This window comes from Nipponia nippon, unplaced genomic scaffold, assembly GCF_047370975.1.
Source record: "Nipponia nippon isolate SJK-2023a ecotype South Korea unplaced genomic scaffold, ASM4737097v1 scaffold_6, whole genome shotgun sequence".
Taxonomy (NCBI): Eukaryota; Metazoa; Chordata; class Aves; order Pelecaniformes; family Threskiornithidae; genus Nipponia; species Nipponia nippon.
Window position 1 is genome coordinate 33,604,612 of NW_028262380.1, and position 26,179 is coordinate 33,630,790.

General features: G+C 38.0%; 1 protein-coding gene across 3 annotated transcripts in view; it reads left to right on the forward strand.

The window, feature by feature from the left end:
* The window catches only part of SLC7A2 (solute carrier family 7 member 2), a 61,261-nt gene extending 35,652 nt beyond the window's left edge, over positions 1–25,609 (forward strand). For 2 of the 3 annotated variants that reach the window (XM_087736192.1, XM_087736194.1), the window contains exons 2-12: positions 453–843; positions 2,086–2,241; positions 5,537–5,702; positions 6,273–6,409; positions 7,074–7,296; positions 9,842–9,981; positions 13,733–13,835; positions 15,063–15,268; positions 15,578–15,744; positions 19,122–19,230; positions 19,704–25,609. In XM_087736192.1, the coding sequence (XP_087592318.1) occupies positions 468–843; positions 2,086–2,241; positions 5,537–5,702; positions 6,273–6,409; positions 7,074–7,296; positions 9,842–9,981; positions 13,733–13,835; positions 15,063–15,268; positions 15,578–15,744; positions 19,122–19,230; positions 19,704–19,891 (1,971 nt within the window). In that variant the 5' untranslated portion in view covers positions 453–467 and the 3' untranslated portion in view covers positions 19,892–25,609. Of the gene's footprint in view, positions 1–452; positions 844–2,085; positions 2,242–5,536; positions 5,703–6,272; positions 6,410–7,073; positions 7,297–9,841; positions 9,982–10,389; positions 10,527–13,732; positions 13,836–15,062; positions 15,269–15,577; positions 15,745–19,121; positions 19,231–19,703 lie in introns of all 3 variants that reach the window. The other variant, XM_087736193.1, reaches the window with a different exon arrangement.
* Positions 25,610–26,179: the final 570 nt, after the last annotated feature.

Here is a 26,179-nt window from a genome sequence, read left to right on the forward strand (position 1 = left end):
TGTCGGGCTGCAAGGACTGCCGAATGGCAGCAGAGCTTTGGAAACTTGCCTGTCTTGCCTCCTTCCACTGTCCTGGGGCAGCTATCACCTTTCTAATGGGCATTAAGCATCACTGCCCAGAGCTAATTCAATTCCATTTGCTATCCTTTATCAACTTCCCTTTCAAGGAATGGAGACCTTTTTTTTTTAAGAATGCTCTCTGAAGACAGAAGTGGCATGTCTGAGTGTACTTGGCGAGCACTTTTGAGTGCTAAATATAAAATTGTGAATACTGAATCCCTAATATGGTTTCTGGGGAAAAAGCGCATGTCAGTTTATTTAATGTCATAGAAGAGCGTAAACATATAATTTGGTAGGTGTGATTAGTTATTTACAGAAATATGTTTCTTTAGTTGTTTTTCACCAATATGCATTCTACCTTTTACGTACTATAATGATTTATTTTCTTTCAGAGCTCTACATCCACCATGTTGCCCTGTGGACCAGCTTTGTCCTTTGTTCGGTGTCTGGTGCGGAAGAAGAATGTCAGTGGTGAAAGTCTTGAGGACTCCAAGTTGTGCCGATGCTTATCGACGGTGGACCTTATAGCCCTGGGAGTAGGAAGTACCCTTGGTGCTGGTGTTTATGTGCTTGCTGGAGAAGTAGCCAAATCTGATTCTGGACCTAGCATCGTCGTTTCTTTCCTCATTGCTGCGCTGGCATCTGTGATGGCAGGTCTCTGCTACGCTGAGTTTGGTGCTCGCGTTCCCAAGACTGGTTCTGCGTATTTGTATACTTATGTAACTGTTGGTGAACTGTGGGCTTTTATCACTGGTTGGAATCTCATTTTATCCTATGTTATAGGTAAGCTTAAGAACAAACACGGGTCTCAAGGGTTTCTGAGAAAGCAGATATAAGATACAGATTTTGGTCTGTCTTTCTTTTCTGCCTCTGTACTTAGCTACTATTGCTTTTTACTCTTGCTGGGATCAAATAACCAAGGTAATTCGATTAGGTTATTTCCTCCTGTGCATCACCATTGTAAACAGATTTTTTGCAAGTTGGTTTTCAAACAGTCCATCTTCAGCAGCATGGACTGAATAACTTGTGTGAAAATTGTGTCAGACAGTTCAGTGATAATGCAGGGTTTCTTTGCTGTCTTTGGTCAGCAAGAATAATTTCAGTAAAATCAATAAGCATATTTTTTCCTGAATATACACAGCAAAGACATTTACAGGAACCCCACTGATATAGTATCTCGCTTCAAGAAAGTCATGAAGTTTAAATACTAACTTGTTACTATAACCTCATGCTAATTAAATGGTGTCCTAGCACATAATCCTATAAAATACAAAGTTGACCAGATCTGAATAAAATCAATGCTCATATGGCAGATATTCAAATAACTATTTCAGTGCTTTAGCAGAGACAATGTTTTTTGATTCAAAAATATTTCCTTCCAGAGCTACATTTTCCAAGCATCCATTATATCGTGTATAAGCACGCCTAGCTGTATATGTATACCTAACTACAGGACTGTTAGCCAAACCACTACAAAATCAATATGCCTGAGTGTTGTATTGAAGTGTATTTCATGATAGGAGAGTGGTAAAAATAAGGTTGTATTTAGCCATGGCCACATCCACGCTTTACCAGAGGAGAGCATTAGTCTTAAATACTGCCTCCAGCAATATACATCTTCCTAGTGATTTTTTTGCTTTACTTCCAGGTGAACACTTTCCTTCGTGTTCTTTCTTAAACTGCTGTCTTACATTGCTTTATGTTGTTGAACATATGCCATATTGTACCTTTAGAAATAAGTGTCTTCCAGGATGACATCAAATATAAATGATACAGAAATAATTTCTGCAATATTTTGGGAATAAATGAGGTACAAATTTGTATATTTTAGTTGTAGAACAATATGTTATCGTTTAACTATGTAGAAAAAATCTGTCAAAATCCCTTGGTGAAAAAAATCACTGTTTTAACACAAGCTCTGCTTTTTAAAACGCAAGTAGCGACATGCGTAGTTTTATTTTTCAGTAGAAGTAACTGTATCCTTGTACGCATGCCAAACCCTAAACATACATGTATTTTATGAAGGTACATCAAGCGTAGCAAGAGCCTGGAGTGGCACCTTTGATGAACTTCTTGGAAAACAGATTGGTCATTTCTTTGGAACCTACTTCAAAATGAATTACTCTGGGCTAGCAGAGTATCCTGACTTCTTTGCTGTATTCCTTATATTGCTTTTATCAGGTAAGACACATATATGGCTTCATTTATGGTGGTTGTGATGTCAGAGTGCTTCTTACAGACAAAAATGCTAAGTTGTAGTTTGTGTTTTATCAGAAATACCTTTATAATATCCGAGATGTTTAGATGTGCATGTGCATATTGACACAATGACTCTGGGAATTAAATTTATATAATCCAATTTTCATGTGTACCCTCTTCTTTTTTTGAAGCTGAGACATGAAATAATCACTTTTCATTACTTTTTTATAAAACCCATGATACAGATTGATGATAACAGGAAAATTATATGGTTTTGTGTGGGTTTTATGGCTTTATCACTGGTAAATGCTTTCAGAGGGACCTTGAGGTTAAGCTCTGTAGTTTGGTAATGTGATGTGCTCTCCTTAAATCACATATTGTGTACATAGGTTGGTTTTTTTTCCCTCTAAATTGTTAACTTATTCAGTATAAAATAACTTCCCCCCCTTTTGAAGTCTTCAAAAGAGTTGTCTAGCCTAGAACTTGTTTGAGCTAAAGGGCACTCCAAGGTACTGGCACGGCCCAACAGACCAATTTGAAACCTGAGTAAACCTTTCATGAGTACTCCACTCCACTCTCTTTCTTGTACATCTTTACTCACGTATCATGTTTTTAAATCACAAAAATTGACACCAGCTTTTTGAGGGATTGGAAACCTCAAAAATACTACAACTTATTTGCATGTTTGCATTTTAACAGTTGCTTTCCACAAGGCAACGTTCTTACTGCCACCAGGAGAGACGGAAGCAGTGCGTGTATTTTAAAGTGTATAGTTTGTTTTCAGCCAGTACTAGAAGCATTTCAGAGGTCTTACCTGTATCTCAAATATTTGTTGTGTTCCATCTCTTTTTAGATCAAACAAAAGCAGGAACTTTTCTTCTCTGGGAAGTGAAACTGATAAGTTATATGGGTATAACCTTCTGTTGTCTTATTCTGCTAAGAGGGGCTTTTTTGGACTCACTACTTGGGAAAACATTTCCATTCAACTCCTAATGCTAGAATGAGTGGCCAGAGCATCCTAAGCTTTTATTAGGTCTCTGTACATAAAAACATGAGTTCCTACAGTAGTAAGCCTTAATTTATGGCTGTGCTTGTATCTTCCACTCATTTCCTCCTTCTGCCTCTTTTTGTTTTCTTTGTTTTACTAGAAGAAGGCAGAGAACAAAAAATACATAAGATGCTGAAGTCCCTAATTGAAAAATGTTTGAGAACTACATTATTTAAAAGATTTAGGATGTACCTACACTGTGCATCACATTGCAGCGTAGGTATTCCCAAGCTGACTCAACACCCATACTTACAGAAATTTTACCCAAAATTTTTGAGGTGGTTGTCATATCGTCACTAATGTAAGCCACAAGAAAGTAGCAAAAGTAAAGTGGAATCTTGAGGAAGTTAATTGTACAATTTTAAGAGTGGAATATTATTTAAATGCATTAATTTTGTAGCAGTTTTAAAAAGAAATGCCTTGAGATTCAGAAGAATTTCATGCTTGCAAACAGAACGTACTTTGTGGATTATCAGCATTAACAGTTGGTGCTGAGGCCCCTGTATCTGCACTTAGAAGATCAGGGAGTTTACTAGACAAGGTATAGTCCAGTATCTTGCAATGCTTGTGGTTCAAAGTTGCCTATAGGACCAGTTCAGACCCTTATGTCTTCAGGAGTGATGGGGTTGGATTTGGTATAGCTGGAATGGGCCTTTCATTTTCACCTCCTCCAAAGAAAGAAGTTAAAACCCAACTTTTTGAAAAGCAGAGCACTCCACAAACCAAACTATAAAATGCTAGTGTAGATGCTGCCATCTTATATCCGTTTTCTCCATTGCCATTGCTGCTTCCTAACACCAGTAGCAGAGATTCTTTATAGAAGAGGAAATGTTTCTTCTGTGGTTCTCCACTGCTCCTGAGTTTTCATTTGTGTCCTGTCTTTTCATCTTCACCATCGTTCCTTCTTCACTTCTCTTGGGCTTGTGCTGCAAATTACCTCTCCAGGTCTCTGTGGTAAGCAGCCAAACCACCAGTGAATTAACTGGGTGGCATTCACCGCTGCTGAGAGGAGGAGCAGTGGGGATGGCTCAAGGCCGTGTAGGCTGAGTAATTGGATGCTGAGCTGCGCAAAGCTGAATCATAGGAGTAGCAGATGATGTTTTATAGAAAATGTTATGTGCTAAGTACAAGGGAAAGTCTACAGAAATCTGGCTTGGTGTTTTTTTTTTCCCTACAGAAAGGACTTTAATAAAATGTACATACTATGTTTCATACTGCATTAGGCTGATTGAGACACTGCCTTCGTGGAAAAAACTAAGCTAAAGAAAGCATACACCTATTTCCAATAAAAATGCCATTGGTGAAGAAAACTTGAGCAGCTCATATAACTTCTGTGTTATGATAAGATAGCAAATGTCTCATTAGCAGAGTCAGAAATTTTTTAGACATTTTCTTGAGAGGCTTAAAATTTTCAGCCTTAATCTCTAGATAATGAGGGAAAGCATGTATGTGATATTAGTGGAAATGCTTAGAGTGCAAAAGAACCTGTGGAGGCTTTCCCTATGTATTTAATTTTCCCTGATCTGCTCACTGCCTGCTCTTCCATTAAACTGTTAGCACACTTACAGTTGTTACAAATCTAATGACACAGTAGGATCCTGATGGAATAACTTTCAGATTATTTAAATGCACTACTCTGCAACCTAAGGCATGTGTATTTTGTATCAGACTTTTTTCTAGAATCTCTATGAACGAGTGCTTATGAACAGGAGGCATGCATTTCTTTTAAAGGTTTTATTAATGACCTAGGAAATGAGACTCGTACTCTGTGATGGATATGCCCTGAAAAACTTAGAGTGAACAGATTACATTATTAATGTAATAATTTTGATTATTTTATTAATCTAATGAGTAATTGTTCTGTAAGGAATAGATTCAAACAATCTGTTTTTACTAAGCATAGAATTCTTGTACCTATTTTTGCTCTATCGCATAAGATAAATGAATTGGAATCTCAGAAAAGTAATAATTGCTCAAAGTACTTTGAACTACTTCAAGAATACAATTAAAGAACTTTCTGTTTTGTCATTTCCGATACACTTGCCTATTGCCATGCTGTCAGAGAGTCTAGTAAATTTGTGCTTTTTAAAAGCACCCCTTTTTAGAAATATAAAATATAGTGCTGGTTTTTTAGTACTATTCACAGTACTTGCATGTATATCTTCTTTAAAATGCCATTTTATTTGTTTAAGGGACCATTGACATCTATAAAATATTTTTATTTTTTAGGTCTTTTATCTTTTGGAGTGAAAGAATCTGCATGGGTGAATAAAATTTTCACTGCTATTAACATCTTGGTCCTACTCTTCGTTATGATTTCTGGTTTTGTGAAAGGAGATGCTGACAACTGGAAAATAAGTGAAGAATATCTCCTAAACCTTACTGCAATAATAGAGTAATTTTATTTTTTTTTAAATCCATTTACTTTCTCATATTCCAAGCAATTTTCTTTTATACTTACTTTTGTGGTATTGCAGGTATTGTATCAACTGATAGCTCTGTCGCTGGGAATGATAAACTTTTTATACCATTAAATTTTTTTTTTTTTATTTTCTTGTTTGTAGTTTCCTTAAAAAAACTATCTTATTTCAATACTCTTGTCCATAGCCATTTGAGAGGTTACTGGCTTCTTGTCCTTAAGTCAAGTATTAACTGCAGTATGTGAATATGACAGCAAGAGTTGCCTACACCATTAGCGTTTTAATATGTTTTGCCACGAACTGCAAAGTGAGTAAGATGATAGTTACCCGATTCAGATATTCTTTCATTTACTGTTATTTTTGTCTTTCTCACAAGCTTTGACATAAAAATGTCTTCTCGTGCAGTTTTGTAAAGCAGAGCTCTGTCTTGATGAGGGCATTTTAACATGTTTTTCCAGAGTGGTAGGGGAGAAGGATGCATGTGTTTGTCCTACCAATCATAAAAAAAATAAGTTATTTTTCTGCTGTATTTTTGTTCTTTATAGGAATGACTCAGCCTATGAGAATGTGACAAGTATATATGGGAGCGGTGGCTTTATGCCATATGGTTTCACAGGAACATTGGCTGGTGCTGCAACCTGTTTTTATGCTTTTGTTGGATTTGACTGCATTGCAACAACTGGTATAGTATTTACATGTGTGTGTGTATATGTATAACATGCTTTTTTTGTAAAAAATACGCCCACAAAAAACATAATCTGTTTACTGTTTGTTCTTTGCTTTCTCCTAAACCTCTTTCAGTCCATGCAGAATGAGTCTGAGTTCATTCCTGAACATGGCTATCATTTTGGGAGGAAGGAGGAGATTTTACTTATTTTATTCCTGTTCTAAAGGAATTAATTGTTGCCTTCCAAGTCTGGGGAGTAATTAGTATACAATTTTTTCTGCCCAAATCATGTTAATCACCTGCTCGCTTTTACAATTTCCTGAGGTGAGGTATCTCTCCTAAAGGCTGCCTTGTATATGGCTGGTAGGGAATGAGTACATTGAACTTATAAATTGTAGGTATATAACTAGAAATGATGGACTTTGAGTACTCTAAATATAGAATGTATTTTATGTTCTTTAGTTTACCTCGATTTTTTAATGCTGTTTCTGGCAAGAAAATACTGAGTTTTGTTCTGTGTCACTAAGCTTATTTTATACAGATTTTTAAAACTTCTATTACGAATATGATTCCCGTGGCTTAGATTAACAAATGCTTTGTCTTTGATGTTATCTTTTAAAGGTGAAGGTGGAAATGAGTAAGAATTTTTGGTGGGGCGTTTTTTTTTTCCTTTATTCAGGAGAAGAGGTCAAGAATCCTCAGAAAGCCATACCCATAGGAATTGTGGCATCCCTGCTTGTCTGCTTCATGGCCTATTTTGGGGTTTCAGCTGCACTGACACTTATGATGCCATACTATCTACTAGATGAGAAAAGTCCTCTGCCAGTAGCATTTGAATATGTTGGATGGGGTCCTGCGAAATATGTTGTAGCAGTGGGATCCCTCTGTGCTTTGTCCACAAGGTAAAGACATTGAAATACTAATTTTATTGGGAAAAGCTGATGGATAATATGTGACATTTAAATATATGTTCATGTGTTCATTTTGAAGGCTCCGTTTATGCAAAGGATTAGCAACAAGTATTATAAGCATGTTTTAGATTTAAGCAGGTCTTGTTCACAGTAGGTGGATTAATTTCAGTTCCTTTTTTAAACTGTACTGTTATTGAACTCTACCTCTTTGGCTTCTTACCCAGAAGTTCTTTATTAAAATATGTATTTTCAGACATGTGACCTGCAATTTATCTTCATTAACTGATAAAATAAACCTCACCCATCTTGTCCTTTCTCGTTGTCCACCTCTAGTGACTCGGCAGCTTTATGGGCTCTGTGTATTTGCAGGCAAAATTGAAGAGATGATTAATTAGCTCCCCTCCTCATCTTCGTTGCCTGTCTCTGTTTTCCTCCAGTAGCCATTCTGTCTTCTGGCATCATCCCTTCCTGTGGTTTCTGTGTGGGTATTTGAGATGTAGATTATAGTTTTGAAAATATGATAATTCATTCCTCTCTGTGAAACTGTGGATGTAACCTTAACTCAACGTGTTATTTTGATTAAAAAGATCAGGGAGGGCATGAGATATATTAGTATGTGTTCATATATATTACACCCCAATTGTAATGTGGAATCAACACTTTCATAGAATAGAACATTGCTCGATACTTGAATTTAGGGATCGAAAAATACTGATGCCAATCTTCTACATGAGTTTATGTAGGTAAGAAGTCATTTACGTGAGCTTCATTGGTAAGAATACTGGCTGCCTTTCCACAAAGGAAAATGACGTGCCTGTTTAAGCACTAATGCTAACAGTATTCTGCGATAACCCTGTAAGCATTAGCCTGAAGATGATGAGCATGCTGACTGTGGACAGCGATTTAAAGGAAAGGAATATTTTGATGTAGTAGGGGATAGAAAACGGAAGTAGTTCCAGAATGATGGTAAAAGAATTGTAGGGCTGACTGAGGAATGGCATAGTTATGCAGTTCATTCTGGGGTTATAGTTATTTTCTATCTAGTTGCCACGGTCCCCTCATTTTGGAGGGTTTTACTGAATTTTTCCTCTATATTGATAAATAGTAAAAGTGATAAGTAAGCAGAAACTAGCTTAAAGAAATTAATACTGGAAAACAAAATTAACTGAGATGGTAAAACACTTTTTCAGAAATTTGAACTGCTGGTCTCTTATTCCAGTGTATTCTGAGGAATTATATTTACTCATATGGAGAGGTTAATCTTTCAGTCTGTTGACTGATGTCAGTTTAGAACAAAACAAAGGAAATTGTATTTCATATTCCTCAGTATAGAGGTATAATTAAGAAAAAAAGTTGGGATCATTGCTTTTGGTCCATATAGTTACCTCTTACTATGTTATGTTGTGAACTTGTTTCCTCAGGGTAAAGATGTTTGTTAATATTTCTGTTATTTACGTGAATGTCGGGGGTAGGATAAATAAATTTTACAAAGCCACAATAGCAAAAAATTTGGCAGTGGATTTCAACAGTATTCTTATTTGAAAAATCGATTGTCACTCTGATTTAGGAAACATTTGTTTTTGGAAGGGACATTCATACATCAAAATCAGTTCATGTGCAATGAAACTTATCTCGTGTGTCTAACCTTAATGCTTGTGTCTCATGAGCATTACTGGAGGTACTTAGCATCTGTGGTATGTAAAAGCTGTTCCTTCTGTAAGTGATATAATTGATTCCCTAAAGTAAGAAAGGCAACCATTCACCTGGTTAAAAACTAGTGTGCTTGCTGCAGAGGTTATACTGGCTATGATTTTGCCTTTTGTCCTTTCAATGTTTTTGGTTTTCTTAATTACAATTATTTCGCTTTGAGGGAAAGAAACCACCTAATTTAAGAAACATGTTTAAAAAGAGCTTCGAGTTATCAACAGTTTAAAAGCTTTCTGTGTTCTGCTAATAACAAATCTAAATTAATTAGCTTTACTTCTTCCAAAAAAAAGAAACAGTCTTAATGAAGCTTGGCTAAAGGTGCTTAAATTGAAAGAAATAATGTGCCCAAGAATAACTGTATGGTGCTTACTTTGAATTACTGTTAATCAGCAGCCTCACATGGAAATGTAGAGTGTAAGAGATGCTGCTAATGCTTATTAATTTGCTGCTGCTGACTGACAGACTTTCTCCAGGAATACTAAAGCTTAATTGCATAGTTAGTGTGACCTGGAACGTGTTCCTGGTCCACTAATACCCAAGAACTACAGTGATGGCAAGAGTTATTTTGCTAATCTGAATTCCTCTGATGAAGCAATTCCATTACCTAAATTAATTAAAAAAAAAAAAAAGTAATCAACTTTACAGAGAAAAAGAAATTTCTATTTGTGTCTGATCTGTAGTATCTTGGGCTATGGGGCTTTCTGGTTTTGTCTTACAATCATAAATTTTGTTTCTATACATGCCATTAATTAACATTGTTTATCTTGTCCATGATACAACTCTGCATGAACTGTGTTTGCCATGTTGCATGTGTTTGCTTTTTACTCAGTCTTCTTGGATCCATTTTCCCAATGCCACGTGTAATCTATGCTATGGCGAAGGATGGGTTGCTTTTCAAATGTCTAGCTCAAATCAGTTCCAAAACGAAGACCCCACTAGTTGCTACTCTATCGTCTGGTGCAGTAGCAGGTGAGACTAAGAGTTGATCCTTGTAAAGAAAGGTGCACTGCTAAACACATTGCATAGATGGAAATAAACCACTCTTGTGCAGCTTTGATTTGCTTTGAACTGAAATGATCAAATCTGATTGTTGCCAGGTGAAGTAGGCTACCAGTAAAACTTTTCTCTACTACAGATTTTGTATTTGTTGGTTAATCTCAAGTGCTTTCAAAGCCTAGGTTCAAAATAAACAACAATCCAAAACCAAGAACATCAGTCAACCAAACAAAAACCGAAGAGCAGCAACACAGAGCCTAAACCAAAACTAAACCTAAACCCATTAACTCTTCCAAGCTTTCTTTTTGTGTAGTTGGGTTTACCAGTAAAGCATTGTGCTTTTAATAACCTGTATTTGAACTATACATTTTTCTGTTCTAGTCTTCTCGGCTCTATGTTCCCTTTGCCCCGAATTCTGTTTGCCATGGCACGCGATGGTTTACTCTTTAGTTTTCTTGCCAAAGTGAGTAAGAGGCAGGCACCAGTTTATGCCACCTTGACAGCAGGGGTCATCTCTGGTAAGCTCTCAAAGCCCGTGTTACTTAAAACTGAGATTTAAACACTCTGTGCACGTGCATGGTACTTTATATTTTTGAAAAGGGCTGCTTGTTAACTTCCCTTGCATGTACAATGGGAATAAAATTACCGAGTAATCAAAGGGTGTAAGAACTCCAGATCATGCTAATCATGGTGGTGGTGTTGTCCTTAATGTCACAGAATTAAAAACGATTTTTTTTTTTTTTTAATATTGGCCTCTTGTATTGTGAATAAGCTTGTTACTTAATCCAGGTCCCTTAGCCTGATGCTCTACTTATGGGCTTTCCTTGTCTGATGTACACCTATATACTTATCACATCTTTAAGGGGGGAAATAACTGTCACATTTTTTATTACGAGACATGAGAAAAAAATTCTATATTTGCAGCAGGATCAACTTTTGTGTAAAATACAAAGATTTTTAAATTTTCTTCTAAAGAAAAAGGATTCTGTTTTTGTATAGGGTTACCAAATTGTGGTTGAGGGGTATGTATACGTGTTGGGGGGTTATGTGTGTATGCACATATATGTATGCACATACGTGCCCACATATATTTTAGCAAAGCAGCATTTTCGGAGCTGTTGCCAACCCTTAATGTCTCACAAAGAGAAATTTTTAACATACAACTGTTTCACTTTTGTCCATACTTCTTGCAGAGGTACACGTAGCTCTGCCCAAATTGCATTGTCATTTCAGTGGGATGTCTAATTACCCAGGAAAACTGGAAGCTCTAGAAGTATTTAACTCAAACACAAATAAATAAGTCTTAAAAGTAATTCAAATATGAAATACATGCCTTATAACATTTAGCAACCCTGGCTAAAATTGATATCAAGTAAGAGGTTCAGAACTGAGACTAAAATATTATTATTTATAGTCAGGGTCATCCTTGGATGCCACCAGAATGGAACTGCTCGTGCCGTGCACTTGGCAGTAATGTGGGAAGGCACAGTCATTGTCTGGATAGTTCCCACATGAAGCATTCTTATCAGTTCCCTTTTCTTTGGTCAGAATACAAATAAATTGCTTAGAATTACTTTTATTGTTTTGACTTTGTTTATTTGAATTTATAATATCGACATATCCCCCTGTGATAATTTGGAAGCACAGTTATGTGGGATGAAATGAACGTCCTTCTCTGAGATCACACTCATGATGAAGGGAAAGAAAACCGTATTACCCGGCTGGTAAACTGGTTGATATAGTTATGCAGCCCTGACTATAGCTATGCAGCAGCCCTCACTTGGACTGCTTTTAGACAGTTTGGGGAATTTGGTGTGTCAGCAACTCACCTGAAGACAGCTTTATCTACTGCTGGAGAAGGAGTAATTTCTTCTTCTGTTTTTAAAAAGATGCGTATTTGGTAACTTGTGGTCATAAATAGTTTTGCCAGAATAGTTACACATGTATGCAACAGTTTATGTTATCTGACTTTTCTATTCATTTGTAGCATGGATAGTTTCATAGCTTTAAGAAATGTTAAGGAGATTAGATGTTTGGCCTCTTAATTAAAGTTACCAGGTCAAGCCTACAGCTGAGGCAATTGTCACATGTTATTACTGTGGCTTACCTTTTCACATGTGGTAACTGCGATTGTGAAACTCTCCACATAGCAAAATATTTTGGTGTCAGTCCAAGTTTTCTTCACCATAAATTTATCTACCTTTGTTTCTTACAATTGGAGTGGAATTAAGAGAGGTGGAAAAGCAATACTGTGTCTTTTTTCCTCTTAGTCGGAAACTTACAGGCATTTTTCAGTTTGGTTCTAATGTAACAGAATATTCTGGGCTACAAAGTAGCCTTTTGAAGCTAGGATTAAAAATTAAATATAGCTACTGTACATGAGGTTATAGTAGGTTCTGCTCTCCCTCAGCTTTGCTTACCTATGCTCTTTTGAGCATGCAAAGCAGCGAGGTATTCAGAAATCTACTCCGTAAATGACTTATTAGATTTAGGAACATCCACTGTCATTAAAGAAAATAGGATGGTCTTCCTTCCTTCATTGGAAAAGGAGACATGCAGATGAAATAAAACTTCTGTAACGCAGCAGTCTTGTTTTCAGAAAATCACATTTTGCTTTCTCCTTCAGGATCAAAAACCAGGGGAATGTGTGTGTGTGTTTGTGCACTTATACAGCTGTCTACAATTATATTAACAAACACATAACAAATATTACATATAAGTATTTCTGAATATAGAAAAAATTGTGTGTGCATATAAAGGCTATGTTTAATAGTTTCTTTTGATGTTGAGATTACTGGTGATTCAAAAGATTAAATATTGTTAGATTCTTTCTGCATCTCGATACTGTTAATAAAATACAAATATTTTAAGAGGTTCTTTGACCACATATATTTCAAATCAATTAGCATTATCCTCTCATTTAGTGATGGCTTGTGCTAATTTCTTTATGAGCTATGTGTGTCTGTGTGCAAACAGCATAGACAAAAAAAGACGTTCCAGAATCTCCAAAAGAATGTGGCACTAGCTTTTATAAACACGAAGACTGCCATAATTACTCTCAGTATCATGGAAGTTTCTGCCTCTGATTTCAGTGGTCTTAAGATTATTAATTCTTGTGAGATTTTGCTGGCCTTTCTTGAAGGCCACTTGAACTTAACTTTTTTTTAGTAAGATAATCAATTTAAAAAAAACACACAAAACTATTTTATTCAAGACAACTCCTGAAAGTTCTTTTTACATAGGGCTCTTTCTCAGCTCTGCAGAAATTTTACATAGCGGTGCCTTACTGGGTCGGATCATTGTTCCCCACTTTTGCAGTGGGAGCCATCTTCTCAGCTTTGGTGAGATTCTGTTGCAGGATCTGAACCTTATTCTATAAAAATGTATTTTTAATGTGGCCCAAATTCAACAAGCCATATGTGCAACACTTATGTCCAAGTAAGTCCAATACGAATCGCTTGATTATGCAGCATGACCGTAAGCTCATCAGTGCATACCTATATGAATGAGATTCCCAGCTGTAGGGAACTGGGTTTGGGAATGTTGGCGATGACTTCAAAAATGCGTCTTTAAGGATTGCCATGATTTCACTCATATTGCTGTCAGTAAAACAATGTAAAGTTACACTGCAGGCAGATTTTAAAATCTTAGCTCTTAATATGTCAGCCCCATACAAATCTTGCGTTTTCTTTTCTTTTCTTTTTTTTTTTTTTTTTTTTTTAAGCTATAATGGCATTTATGTTTGACCTAAAGGCTTTAGTGGATATGATGTCTATTGGTACACTTCTTGCTTATTCACTTGTGGCAACCTGTGTCCTCATTCTTAGGTGAGTCAAAACCACCCTTTCCATTCTGGTGTGTTGTGTTGGCCAGTATATAAACAGAAGTGACATTTACAGTGTATGTTTTTTGCTAGATAACTAAATGTTTAAAAATTAGCTGTATGCATTTAATTACTAAGAAACAGTGACCCATCAGAGAAAACACTGATATATTCTTGTATCAGTATAGCAGTTAGTCAAGTCAAAGCTTCATGTGAAATCTAGACACCTTTTATTTTCCAGATGTCTTGGTGCAAGCATTAGTCCCAAATGTACGAGATGTAAGCTTGTGTCCAAAATGCAATGAATGGTATTTTGATATGAATACAATCTATGGTGTACATCAGGCCTATTACATTGTGGGGGCTATATGTGAAAGGTGTAGATGTTCTAGGTAGTTCATAGGATAAACAAGTTCAGATAATGGCTTTGTATTACCCTAGTCAGAAATGTAAGGCCAGACAAGCGTTTCAAGATGTGGTAGGCCTAGAAGAGAGTACAGATATTCTTGCTCAATGAGTGAGATTATAAATACTTGTCAGTAAAACTCTGGTATCTGTTCTGTAAAGCTCCAGAATAATATTGATATATTGGTAGGTACAGCTCACTTTATTATGTATTGCTCTTTTTAACTTGAAAAGTCTTTATTACTTAAGGCTAAGTAATTAACTTTGAAAAGTACAACAGCTTAAATTCAGGTCAAATTCAATATTGCAATAATTCACACCTTAAAAGAGAAGACTGTTTTATCCCATAGTGACTTATTTAACATACGTATTTTTAAAAATACACTTTCAACACAAGTTCAACAAAGCAGATGTAAAATTTCAGTTTATGCCAGTTAGTAGGCCTCTTACAGTACGGAAAGCAAGGCAGAATGAACTTGCCACTGCTGAAAGAAGTTCCCCTACCCTTTCCCTGCCATTGACCACCAGACCCTGTCCTCTCTTTTTGTACAAGTCTGATCATTTATCTGACCCATTGGCACATTCACATAGCTTAAAAAACTGCCCCCAAAATCCCCAAACAAACCCAGCAAAAAAGTGAGTTGCCATAGTTTGTTTATATATGATAGTGACTAACAATATATGCTGTTGCAGTGCAGTTATAAATTGGGAAATTCTAAATCTCTACTGCAAAGAATTTAGTATTTAAATACATTCCTAGAGTCATATTGCTTCAAATCCCAAAGTAAGCTTAATTTTTTTATTATCCTGTTTGTTTTATGCATAGGTACCAACCCAGTTTAACCTATGAGCAACCAAAGTATTCTCCAGAAAAAGCAGCTTTGGCTGCATCTGAAAGGGAATCTGCAGTAAGCGAATCACAGATAAATATGATACAAGAGAATCACTTCAGTCTTCAGGCCCTGATTAATCCATCCAGTTTACCTACCAAGCAGACTGCAACTACCGTTAACTTTTTAGTGGGTCTCTTAGGTAAGTATTCAGCTGTCCAAACTCATATAATGCATTAACATAAATAATGGAATTTTATTAAAGACAAAATTAAAACCCCAGTGATAACACGCCTTCTTTCAGTCATAATTAATGTGTCATTCTGCAGAATGCTTTTATACTTCTTGATGGATCTAATCTGTAGTCTAATATATTTCCCTTTAATTAAACATTTTCATGATAACATTTCATACTGAAGGCCTGCTATCATTCTTCTTAAACGTCATGTCCTCTTCAATGCAGAGATTAAGTGACCTCTTTCCCATTTCCATAATTTTGTTTTTCACACAGCTTTCCTGGTTTGTGGCTTGAGTGTCCTCACTACTTACGGGATTCATTTCATTGCTAACTTGGAGCCCTGGAGTATTGGCCTTCTTGCTGTGTTGGTGGCGTTCTTCATAGTTACCATTCTCCTCATCCAAAGGCAGCCTCAGAACCAGCAGAAAGTGGCCTTTATGGTGAATAATATATTCTCTATGTTATTCTCTAATGAGAGGTTTGGATGGATTCTAACAAGTAGGAGAGGGGCAAAGAGAGAGAGAGAGAGGGTCCTTTTTCAGGCAGTCTTTCATTACTGCACTGCCACTATTGCAGGTTTTTTGGTGAAGGTAAGGGTAGCAGGCGCTCACGGCTGAATCATCGGCATGGGCAGTCCAGTCCAGATCTTCTCAGGACTAGAGAAAGGGTTTCATTGCCCACAGATTGAATGTGTGACATGCATAGGAGCATGGCTGCAGAAAACGGCTCTACCACTGATGTTGGTGTGAACAGCTGCTATTACAGCTAGTGTATCTGGCAACACAGATTTTCTAGGTATTCATAGAATCATAGAATCGTTAAGGTTGGAAAAGACCCTTAAGATCATCGAGTCCAACCGTTAACCTATCACTGCCAAGTCCGTCACTATACCATGTCCTCGAGCACGACATCTATCTGTTCTTTAAATACCTCCAGGGATGGAGACTCAACCACTTACCTGGGCAGCCTGTTCCAATGCTTGACCACCCTCTCAGTGAAGAAGTTTTTCCTAATATCTAACCTAAACTTCCCCTGGCGCAGCTTGAGGCCGTTTCCTCTCATCCTGTCACTCATTACTAGGGAGAAGAGACCTATCCCCACCTCGCTACAACCTCCTTTCAGGTAGCTGTAGAGAGCAAGAAGGTCTCCCCTAGGCCTCCTGTTCTCCAGACTAAACAACCCCAGCTCCCTCAGCTGCTCCTCATAAGACTTGTGCTCTAGACCCTTCACCAGCTTCATTGCCCTTCTCTGGACACGCTCCAGCACCTCGATGTCCTTCTTGTAGGGAGGGGCCCAAAACTGAACACAGTACTCGAGGTGCGGCCTCACCAGTGCCGAGTACAGGGGCACTATCACCTCCCTGGTCCTGCTGGCCACACTATTCTTGATACAGGCCAGGATGCCATTAGCCCTCTTGGCCACCTGAGCACACCGCTGGCTCATGTTCAGGTGGCTGTCAACCAACACCCCCAGGTCCTTTTCTGCCAGACAGCTCTCCAGCCACTCCCCCCCAAGCCTGTAGCGTTGCATGGGGTTGTTGTGACCCAAGTGCAGGACCCAGCACTTAGCCTTGTTGAACCTCATACAGTTGGCCCTGGCCCAATGATCCAGCCTGTCCAGGTCCCTCTGCAGGGCCTTCCTATCCTCCAGCAGACTGACACTCCCACCCAACTTGGTGTCACCTGCAAACTTACTGAGGGTGCACTCAATCCCCTCATCCAGATCATCAATGAAGATGTTGAACAGGACCGGCCCCAGTACTGAGCCCTGGGGAACACCACTCGTGACAGGCCGCCAACTGGATTTGATTCCATTCACCACCACTCTCTGGGCTTGGCCATCCACCCAGTTTTTAACCCAGCGCAGAGTGCACCCATCCAAGCCGTGAGCAGCCAGCTTCTCCAGGAGAATGCTGTGTCAAAGGCCGTACTAAAGTCCAAGTAGACAACATCCACAGCCTTCCCCTCATCCACTAAGCGGGTCACCTTGTCATAGAAGGAGACCAGGTTAGTGAAACAGGATCTCCCTTTCATAAACCCGTGCTGGCTGAGCCTGATCCCCCAGTTGTCCCGCACTTGCTGCATAATGGCACTCAGGATGATTTGTTCCATGACCTTCCCCGGCACCGAGGTCAGGCTGACAGGCCTGTAGTTCCCTGGGTCCTCCTTCCAACCCTTCTTGTAGAGGGGCATCACATTTGCTAGCTTCCAGTCATCTGGGACGTCCCTGGTTGACCAGGACTGTTGATAAATGATGGAGAGTGGCTTGGCCAGCTCCTCTGCCAGCTCCCTCAGTATCCTCAGGTGGATCCCATCTGGGCCCATGGACTTGTGCGCATCCAGGTGGAGGAGCAGGTCAGTGACTGCCACCTCTTCAACAACTGGGACTTCACTCTGCATCCTATCTCCATCTCCCAGCTCAGGGGCCTGAAAAACCCGAGGATGACTAGCTTGACTATTAAAGACTGAGGCAAAGAAGGCATTAAGTACCTCTGCCTTCTCCTCATCCTTCGTGGCAAGGTTACCTTCTGCATCCAACAAAGGAGGGAGATTCTCCCTGGCCCTCCTTTTGTCACTGATATATTCATAAAAACTTTTTTTGTTGTCGTTAACGGCAGTGGCCAGTTTAAGTTCCAGCTGCGCCTTCGCCTTTCTGATCTTCTCCCTGCATATCCTCACAACATCCTTGTAATCCCCCTGAGTCGCCTGCCCCTTCTTCCAAAGGTGGTAAGCTCTTCCTTTTTTCCTGAGTTCTAACCAAAGCTCTCCGTCCAGCCAGGCCGGTCTTCTCCTCTGCCTGCTCGACTTGCGGCACATGGGGATGGCCTGCTCCTGCGCCTTTGAGATTTCCTCCTTGAATAATGTCCAGCCTTCCTGGACTCCTTTGCCTTTCAGGACTGCCTCCCAAGGGACTCTGTTAACCAGACTCCTGAACAGCCCAAAGTCCGCCCTTGCAGTGAGGGGCCCAAAACTGAACACAGTACTCAAGGTGGGGCCTCACCAATGCCGAGTACAGGGGCACTATCACCTCCCTGGTCCTGCTGGCCACACTATTCTTGATACAGGCCAGGATGCCATTGGCCCTCTTGGCCACCTGAGCACACTGCTGGCTTATGTTCAGGCGGCTGTCAACCAACACCCCCAGGTCCTTTTCTGCCAGACAGCTCTCCAGCCACTCCCCCCCAAGCCTGTAGCGTTACAATAGGCAACGCCTATTCCTTTAGGTGCACCCTCAAAATGCACCTTGCTGAGACCCAAGTAGTTTTAGACCTCAATTTAAGCACTTAGAAACTGGAAAACAATTCAGAAACAGATCAGTGTACAGTCACTTGTCTGTGTTGTGTGCAATGCTTTGGACCACGATACAGTTTGTACCTCCCAGAGCATAATCCTTTCATTTTGAGCTTTCACTTATGTTCTAAGATCAGTTATTTAATGGAGTATTTAATGGAGATAATGAAGTGTAGTGATGAAGTTCAAGGAATCTGGTGGAATTGGGTGGGCATTTCAGAAAGAAGGGATATATAAAAATATATAATATTTTTCAGCTGTAGATACAGTAATTCATTAGTACATGTTCAGCATAAACTGTGTTTTTCTACACAGCCTTAGAGAATATATATTAAACATAACATATTTTAGAAGTTTAAGATATGTAGAAACTGGTGGTTAAACTGAGTGAAAAAGAATATATTCCAATAAAAAAAAAAAGTCTTTTTTAGTAATTAGATGTGTCACCTCTAGTTTGTGTTGTATAACTGAAGTGTGACACGCAAGAAATTATATGTAATAAAAACATATTAAATATTTCCTTTTAGGTTCCACTATTGCCATTTTTGCCATCATTCAGTATCCTGGTAAATATTTACTTGATGGTACAATTAAGTGGAGACACTTGGACCAGGTTTAGCTTCTGGATGGCACTTGGTAGGTACTTTTGTTCATTTCAGTCACCTCTTACGTTAGGACTCATGAATCCCATCTTAGAACACTTGATTCTCTTCCCTTAAATATGTGAAAAAAAGTCTGTGTTTTAATAAAAGTCAGCTGACATCCCCGATCAAAACAAGAGCATGCCTCAGAAGGGGTATTTGTAACAGGTTTCTTCCCAGTATATCAGTCATTCTCCTTTAAGATATGGAAAATTGTATTAATTCCATCTAGACATAAATTAGAGCCAGTAGTTTCCATCACCTATTAGAGCATTTAATTACGCAAAAATGATACACTGGAATTTCCATAGAAACAGGGAAGACCTGAAGCATGAGCTCTGATTCAGATACCTGAAGAAGAAACTTGTTTTGGAAAATATGTTCAGCCAGAGAGTAATAACCAACTACTTTTTAATGCACTACTTGCCTGAAAACCCTATTAACTTTTTTTTTTTTCCCTTTTGGAAGGCTTCCTCATTTACTTTGCTTATGGCATCAGACATAGTCTTGAAGGTCATCGTAGCAATGGAGATGATGATTCTTGTTCAGAAAATAGTGGGTTGCAAGAAAAGAACCCTGTGGAAGAAGTAGATGAACCTGAAAATGCAAATGAAAGTGATCAGTTTCTTGCACATGAGAGGACAAGTGAATGTTAATCTATGCAAACATACCAGTCTTTTAAACCTTTGACATTTTACTTGTGAACTGAAATTTCAAAAGCTTTCTGCCAACATTGTGCCTCTTGAAAGTGTTTACTACAAGGCCTGGGTGATATTTTGGACAAGCTGCTAATCCATCTTCATCATTTCAGAACTGACAGCATGGAGATTAATATTTAAACTAAAAAACAAACAAATTTTGGCAAGCAAAAATTTGGATGCATTGTTTGAACTTTCATCCAAAATCACTGGCAATCACAAAATATGAAGAATTTTAAAACTGCCTGCAAGAAGTTCTGAATATTTGACACTACATTGTGAACACAAGTGCCTTCTGTGCCTTCTCCTTATCTCTGTTACGTGTTTTGGTCACAACGTAATAGCTTTCTTCTTTCTACAGAAGTAACTCTCACGGCAGATAAACTGCAGACAGGCCTGGAAAGTATTTGCAAAACAAATGGTAATTGTACAGATCTGATACTTTGCAAAAAGTAGAGGATCATGTATTTATATAAAAAGAAATAATTGCCTGCCTTTACTAATCAGTAGTCATGGAGAACTCCGACAGTAAGGATACTTCAAAGGCTTTTAGTCCCTCTAAATAGTATTCAAGATTTCTACTTATGTGAATTCCTTTCCTTTCAGAGATGCTGTGTGTATAAAATAATACTCCCAAGAGGACCTATGCTGTTTTCTGCAAAAGCATCTGGGAAATAATCTGCTGGTCACAGTATTGACAGTGACATTCATATGTGATTTAACAAGTATTGTGCTTTTGATTTCAGAAGGGCCAGGATTTTATCCCTGACTACGTTATTTGGTACTTACATACAGCAGTCATCAAGTTTTCCTCCTTACTACTCATTTATTCCCTCTATACTTCCTTCTCTTTTATCATGTGCCAGAGCTGATATTTCTGAGATTAGTTGTTATGCATTGCTTCTCCTCAGAAAAATTAATACACAAAATCTCAGCCTTCTTTTCAGATGGAAGAGGAGGTTAAAAAAACAGAGGCCCAGGCTTTGGAAAAAAATCCTCGTCAAAACACTATGTCAGTGCTTCACTAAGCATTAAACATATGTTAGCACAGCAGTTTGTCATAAGCCAAGCCTACATCCACAAATCCATTCATGTGGGTAGGCTGTCCAAATGCTAATTTATGTAAAGAACCAAATTGTTCCAACAGTGCTGGGTGAACAATTATTTTAAAACTAGTGAAAACAGAAACTGTTCTTTCAACATAAAAGTCATGTTATCTGTCAAAGGCACCCAGATATTTTAACACTTTTTCTCAGCAGGTAGTAGGCTCAAGTCCCATGAAGGGTTCCATAATATGAAGTTATTTTACAAGAATGTATTTATAAAAATAACTTCCCTAAACTAACAACTGTCTTGGACTTTGTCATGGAGAGCTGCAATCTGTTGCCAGTACTAATCATTGGTATTAATCTCTGTTGTTAGGTATAAAAACTTTAGATCCCACGAGAGCTATGTTGGTTGACAGTGAAAAGCACCTTACTTTTTATAATAGCTGGAATTTCACACACACAAAAAAAAAAAAAAGAAGAAAAAGAAACTAATTAAGCTGCTTCTGTTTCTCTCCTGTTCTTTTTCACAGCAATAGATTCATGCTTTTTAATCTTAAAATGACTTCTGTTGTTGTAAGAGAGTAGTGTGCCTAAATGTTGAAGGGCAGAAGGAGAAGTGCTGCTCGATAGGGAACCCTGCAATGGGCTGGTATCCCACCGTGGAGCAGGTCCGAGGTTTTCAGCCTGATCCTTTCTTCTCATCTTGAACTGGGAGGAGAGGGTCCTGCAGTGCTGGCAGCAGCGAGTGGATAGATGTGTGCTGTTGCTCCAGTGTCCTCTACTGGCTACTCAGAATTAGAAGCAGCAATCTGAAAATGTAAGAGGCATGCAACAGGTAAAACACTTAGCTCTTAACTGAGGTTCCAGCGTATACATCCTCTAACTGCAACTGCTGTTGTCCTAAGGACCGTTGTTCTAGCGACTGGTGGTCCTTAAAAATGAATGGGGGACAGAGGATGAGGAGAAACTATAGGGTAGGTGGCAATGGGATGCTGTTTTTTAACGTATCTGAATCCATCCAGAATTGATCATAAGTTATAGCCACTTCCTTCCACAATTCATCATCATTTTACAAATGCCATTAGATTCAAATCTCATATTAGACTAATACAAGTAGCTACTATGCTAAGTAAATATTTGGTTGATAGGAACGGATAGGAATTCTCAGGGTAGTTCCTAGACCTACTGATAATTTTCAGTACCTGTATTCAGTGAATGAAAGAGCTGTCTATGTCAGCTGGATCTGCTATTTTAATTGTACTTCTCTACTGGGGCCCATTTTTATGCCAAAAATGACAAAAGAACTATAAGTTCTTGTTTGAAATATTAGAAATTTAAGGCTTTCCAGGCTCTTGAAAGGAATCCAACATAGTAGTTCTTAGATATGTCAAAACGAAGGTTTTATTTATAAGTAACCAAAAAATTGAGTAAATGAATGTGTGTTCTGTTGGTTTCAATCCCACAAGTTTTTGAAATAGAGAAGCTGATGCTGTTCCTGATCAGCTGCAACTCTGTCAAGAGCACGGCTTCTCCAGTGGTTATACTTTCAGAGGACATTCTTAACCTGTCTTGCCCAGTACTCTTAAATCCTCAGCTGCAAAAAATGCCATTGCTGTGGCAGTGAGTCAGCAGTGCTCAGGCAAAGCTTTTGCATGACGTCTTTACAAGCCTACAGTGAAACACAGCTCTCTTAAAATTCCTTACACATCTCGGTGTGTGGGAAGCAGAGACTGACTTTTTTCTATGGTTGCTGATGCCGCAGAGCAGGCGAGCCAGGCTCCCAAGATGCAAACTGCTGCTGTTCTGTGATGTGCAAGGAAGATCCCATTCCCTCCTAAGGCCATCATATAGAATGTATGTGTGCACGCCTGTCTATATGTTTGCATCTGTCTGACATTAGCCTATAGTGATTTTGATGTACTGATTAAAATAATTTCTATACTGAACTGGAATTTTCCTTTGAAGGGATGCTGTCAATACAATAAACTTCTGACTAAAGCAGGTGCTAGCTTCTGGAGATACAGAAAAGAAATTTTCCAGCTTATTTACCTAATGGATGTGTCAACACTTTGTGTATTGACAGTTTCCCCTTTCATTTGTATGAATATTTCTCCCCCCTTGTTAAAGAAATTAATTATATTAAAAAAAAAGAATGTGCCTGTACAAATGTTGCTACGGGCAATGGGAGCAGCTGCAGCACAGGAACTATCCGCTTAACTAACGAGATATAAAATGAAATTAAAGGAAAATCATTGGGTATTCTCGGTTGCTTCAACTGCACAAAGCTTATTTATATGTGTGTATAGTTAAAGTTGTTATTAGTCAGTAGCTGAGTAAGAACACAACAAGCCGGAAGTAAGATATTTATGCGAATTTTGGTACGCATTTGTGTATGGCATCTTGAAATTCCAGATGCTTTAGTGGGACTTTGCAGGAGCAGGCCATGTGAAGGACAGCCATGCTAGTCCTTACACAGGAGCCATCTATGAAACAAATCCTGATTTTGTTCTTGCATTTGCTCTATGTCTGTATTTGCTGGGAGAGCAGCTGAAAGCACAAGTCCAGTGGAATTAAATGGTTGTTGTTATTTTTTAACATAGTTGTTGATATTGTAAATTGTTCTGTGCAAATAATAATCGTATGTGTTCATACAAAATATCTATTATTGGAGGTAGCTTATTGGTTTTTTCTTCCTTTGTAGAAAAAATCCTCCAAAAACTTTTATTTGCGTTGGTACGTTCTGGATGTGCCTTTAGATAGAGGAATTATTGTTATCTCCTTCGATTTAAGAAAGTAAGCCAAAGCATATTTAAGGGAGAACAAATAAATCTTTTTGTTCTGAGGGGTAAGAGATAAGATAACATTTCTGTATAATTCACGTTAACTAACGTGATCTTCTTGTGGTATTCCAGTCCTAATTTTGGAATAGGAAATGTTATGAGGTATCTTAGATGTCATTGTCTGTTATCCTGAATAAAACTATTCTGTTAATAACAGTATGCTTTTTCCTGCACAACAAATGCCGGTTAGACTCCTGAAATCTGTTATATTATGTTTATGTCACCATGTGTTAAAGCCATTTATATTACCTGCTGTTAGAGAATCATCAGTCATAAATCTCAATAGTAGTGACAGAGGGTTACTTATGTACTTACTTAGGAATTTAACTATGCCATCCAGAAGCTTCAAATGGTACAATGAATTTAGAGGCAAAACCTGGTAAAACTTAAATATATATTCTACATTTTATTAGATGATAAATGTAAAAGTCTAGCCACCTTTCCCCCAAAATTTACGCAAAGACATACATATTTTTAAGAAATAAAAAGCATACTGTTTTCATGGAGGTTTTAATAAGTGCCAATATCAGATGTGCCGTAAGCATCCTGCGATATGGAGAACTGAACAATCCGTGACAGTGCAGGAAATCTGCGTGGGACTGTGCAATCGTTTTAATCAGGTGTGATGCCCTTGACACTGAGGTGCATTTTGTACAGTAGGAATTTAGTTCACATGATGGCTGCCATGTGTTACTTGATTATATAAAAAAGAAAAAAGAAAGAACCTTTTAATGCTCTTTGGCCCTAATTCTTCCTAGACTTGCCAGGAAGTTTGTACAAATTGCAGTATGCTCATTGAAAGCACTGGGATTACTCAGTGTTAGGCAAATACATATTTTACAGAAAGAGCAGGTGGTATTTCATATCGTGTAGGATCTTTGTATTTAATTTCCTGTACCTTTAGTAGTTCTTTCTGGTATATGTTTTGAGGACCTCTGCATTTTTAATAGTTGGGCCTTTCCACAGCTAAACATGATGCCTTTACCATCTCCTGATCTGTTTTTCATTTGACTTTAGAAATCGAACTCCTTACCATTAGCTAAGTCAAAGGATTTCTGTGCATAGACATGCATTACAAAGAACTATGTATATATATCATTATTTTTATTGTCAGTTGGACAAATTCTGTTGTCTTCGTATGTTTTCATTGAGCGAGCCTTGTGCCAGGTAAACTCCAGCTTCACCAGTACAAGTTTAGTTGGAGTCAGGAGAAAGGATAAAAGGATCTGAATGTTGAGGAGGGTTTTTTCCTTTTGTGTTACCAGAAAGTAAAGCATGAAATATGTGTTACATATCTTTAAAGATAATTTTGTGTGCATCATTTTAAAAAACATTAGTGTTCATATCCATTTTAACTTTTCCTTTTGTTCATATGTACATTGTAGTGATTATTTCTGTATTATAAGCTGCTCAGCATTTAAAATGTAGATAGAATGATTATGATGCAACTTAAACTACAAACTTGTATTTCTTTGAAGCGCTCTACCAAAATGAAAACTCTTGAATTTTTATGAATGTAAAAATGCTTATATTTAAGAGTATGGTGCTTGTTTTTTCACTTTTACAATAGAATTGTAACCAGCAATATTTTTAGTTACCTTAGTTCCAAATTCTGATGGAAATTACATTGCTCTTCATTTACTGTAAAACGTGCTTCACGGGATAACAATTGTTCATTTGTTCCATATTTTTTAAATAAAGCTGAGTATCACTTGTATGTACTTCATGCAACAGCTCTAACTTTAACCACCACTACAGTTTTAATAAACCCTAAAATAATAGAGTGACTTGATAACCATTAGTGTGTCAGATATCTAATGTCATGAAATTATACAAATCATAATTCATTTAAAATAAATAAAATGATAGCTCGTATGGATTTTATAGAGGGGAAAAAAACAACCGTGTTTTATCTTTAAATCTTCTGGTTTTCCAGTGGTCTGGAGATGGGGATAGTAGCATTGTTTGTTTCATACTTGCTTCCAGTCACTCAAGAAGTCACTGAAACAGAGAATAACACCCTTTGATTTGGGCATTTTGTCTTACAGTGCCAAACCAGAGATGATGTTAGGTTTCATTTCCAGAGGGATTGAGCAGCCCTCAGAATTCATGGTGCTCAACTTTCTGAAGCACCAAGGCTTGTCCTGGCAGCATCCAACCTCAGAGTTGGATGGATAAACTCACTGTTGTCTCCTTTTTCCCTTTTTGGGAAAAAAAAATCCGAACAACTTCCTCAACTTTGAATAGTACTGTGGGTATATCAGGAGAATAAAAGCATGAGTCTGGGCAATGGATAACAACAGCCTTGACACGCAGAACCACACTCCCAGGGCAAGCTTATCATCTGGCACTGTTTT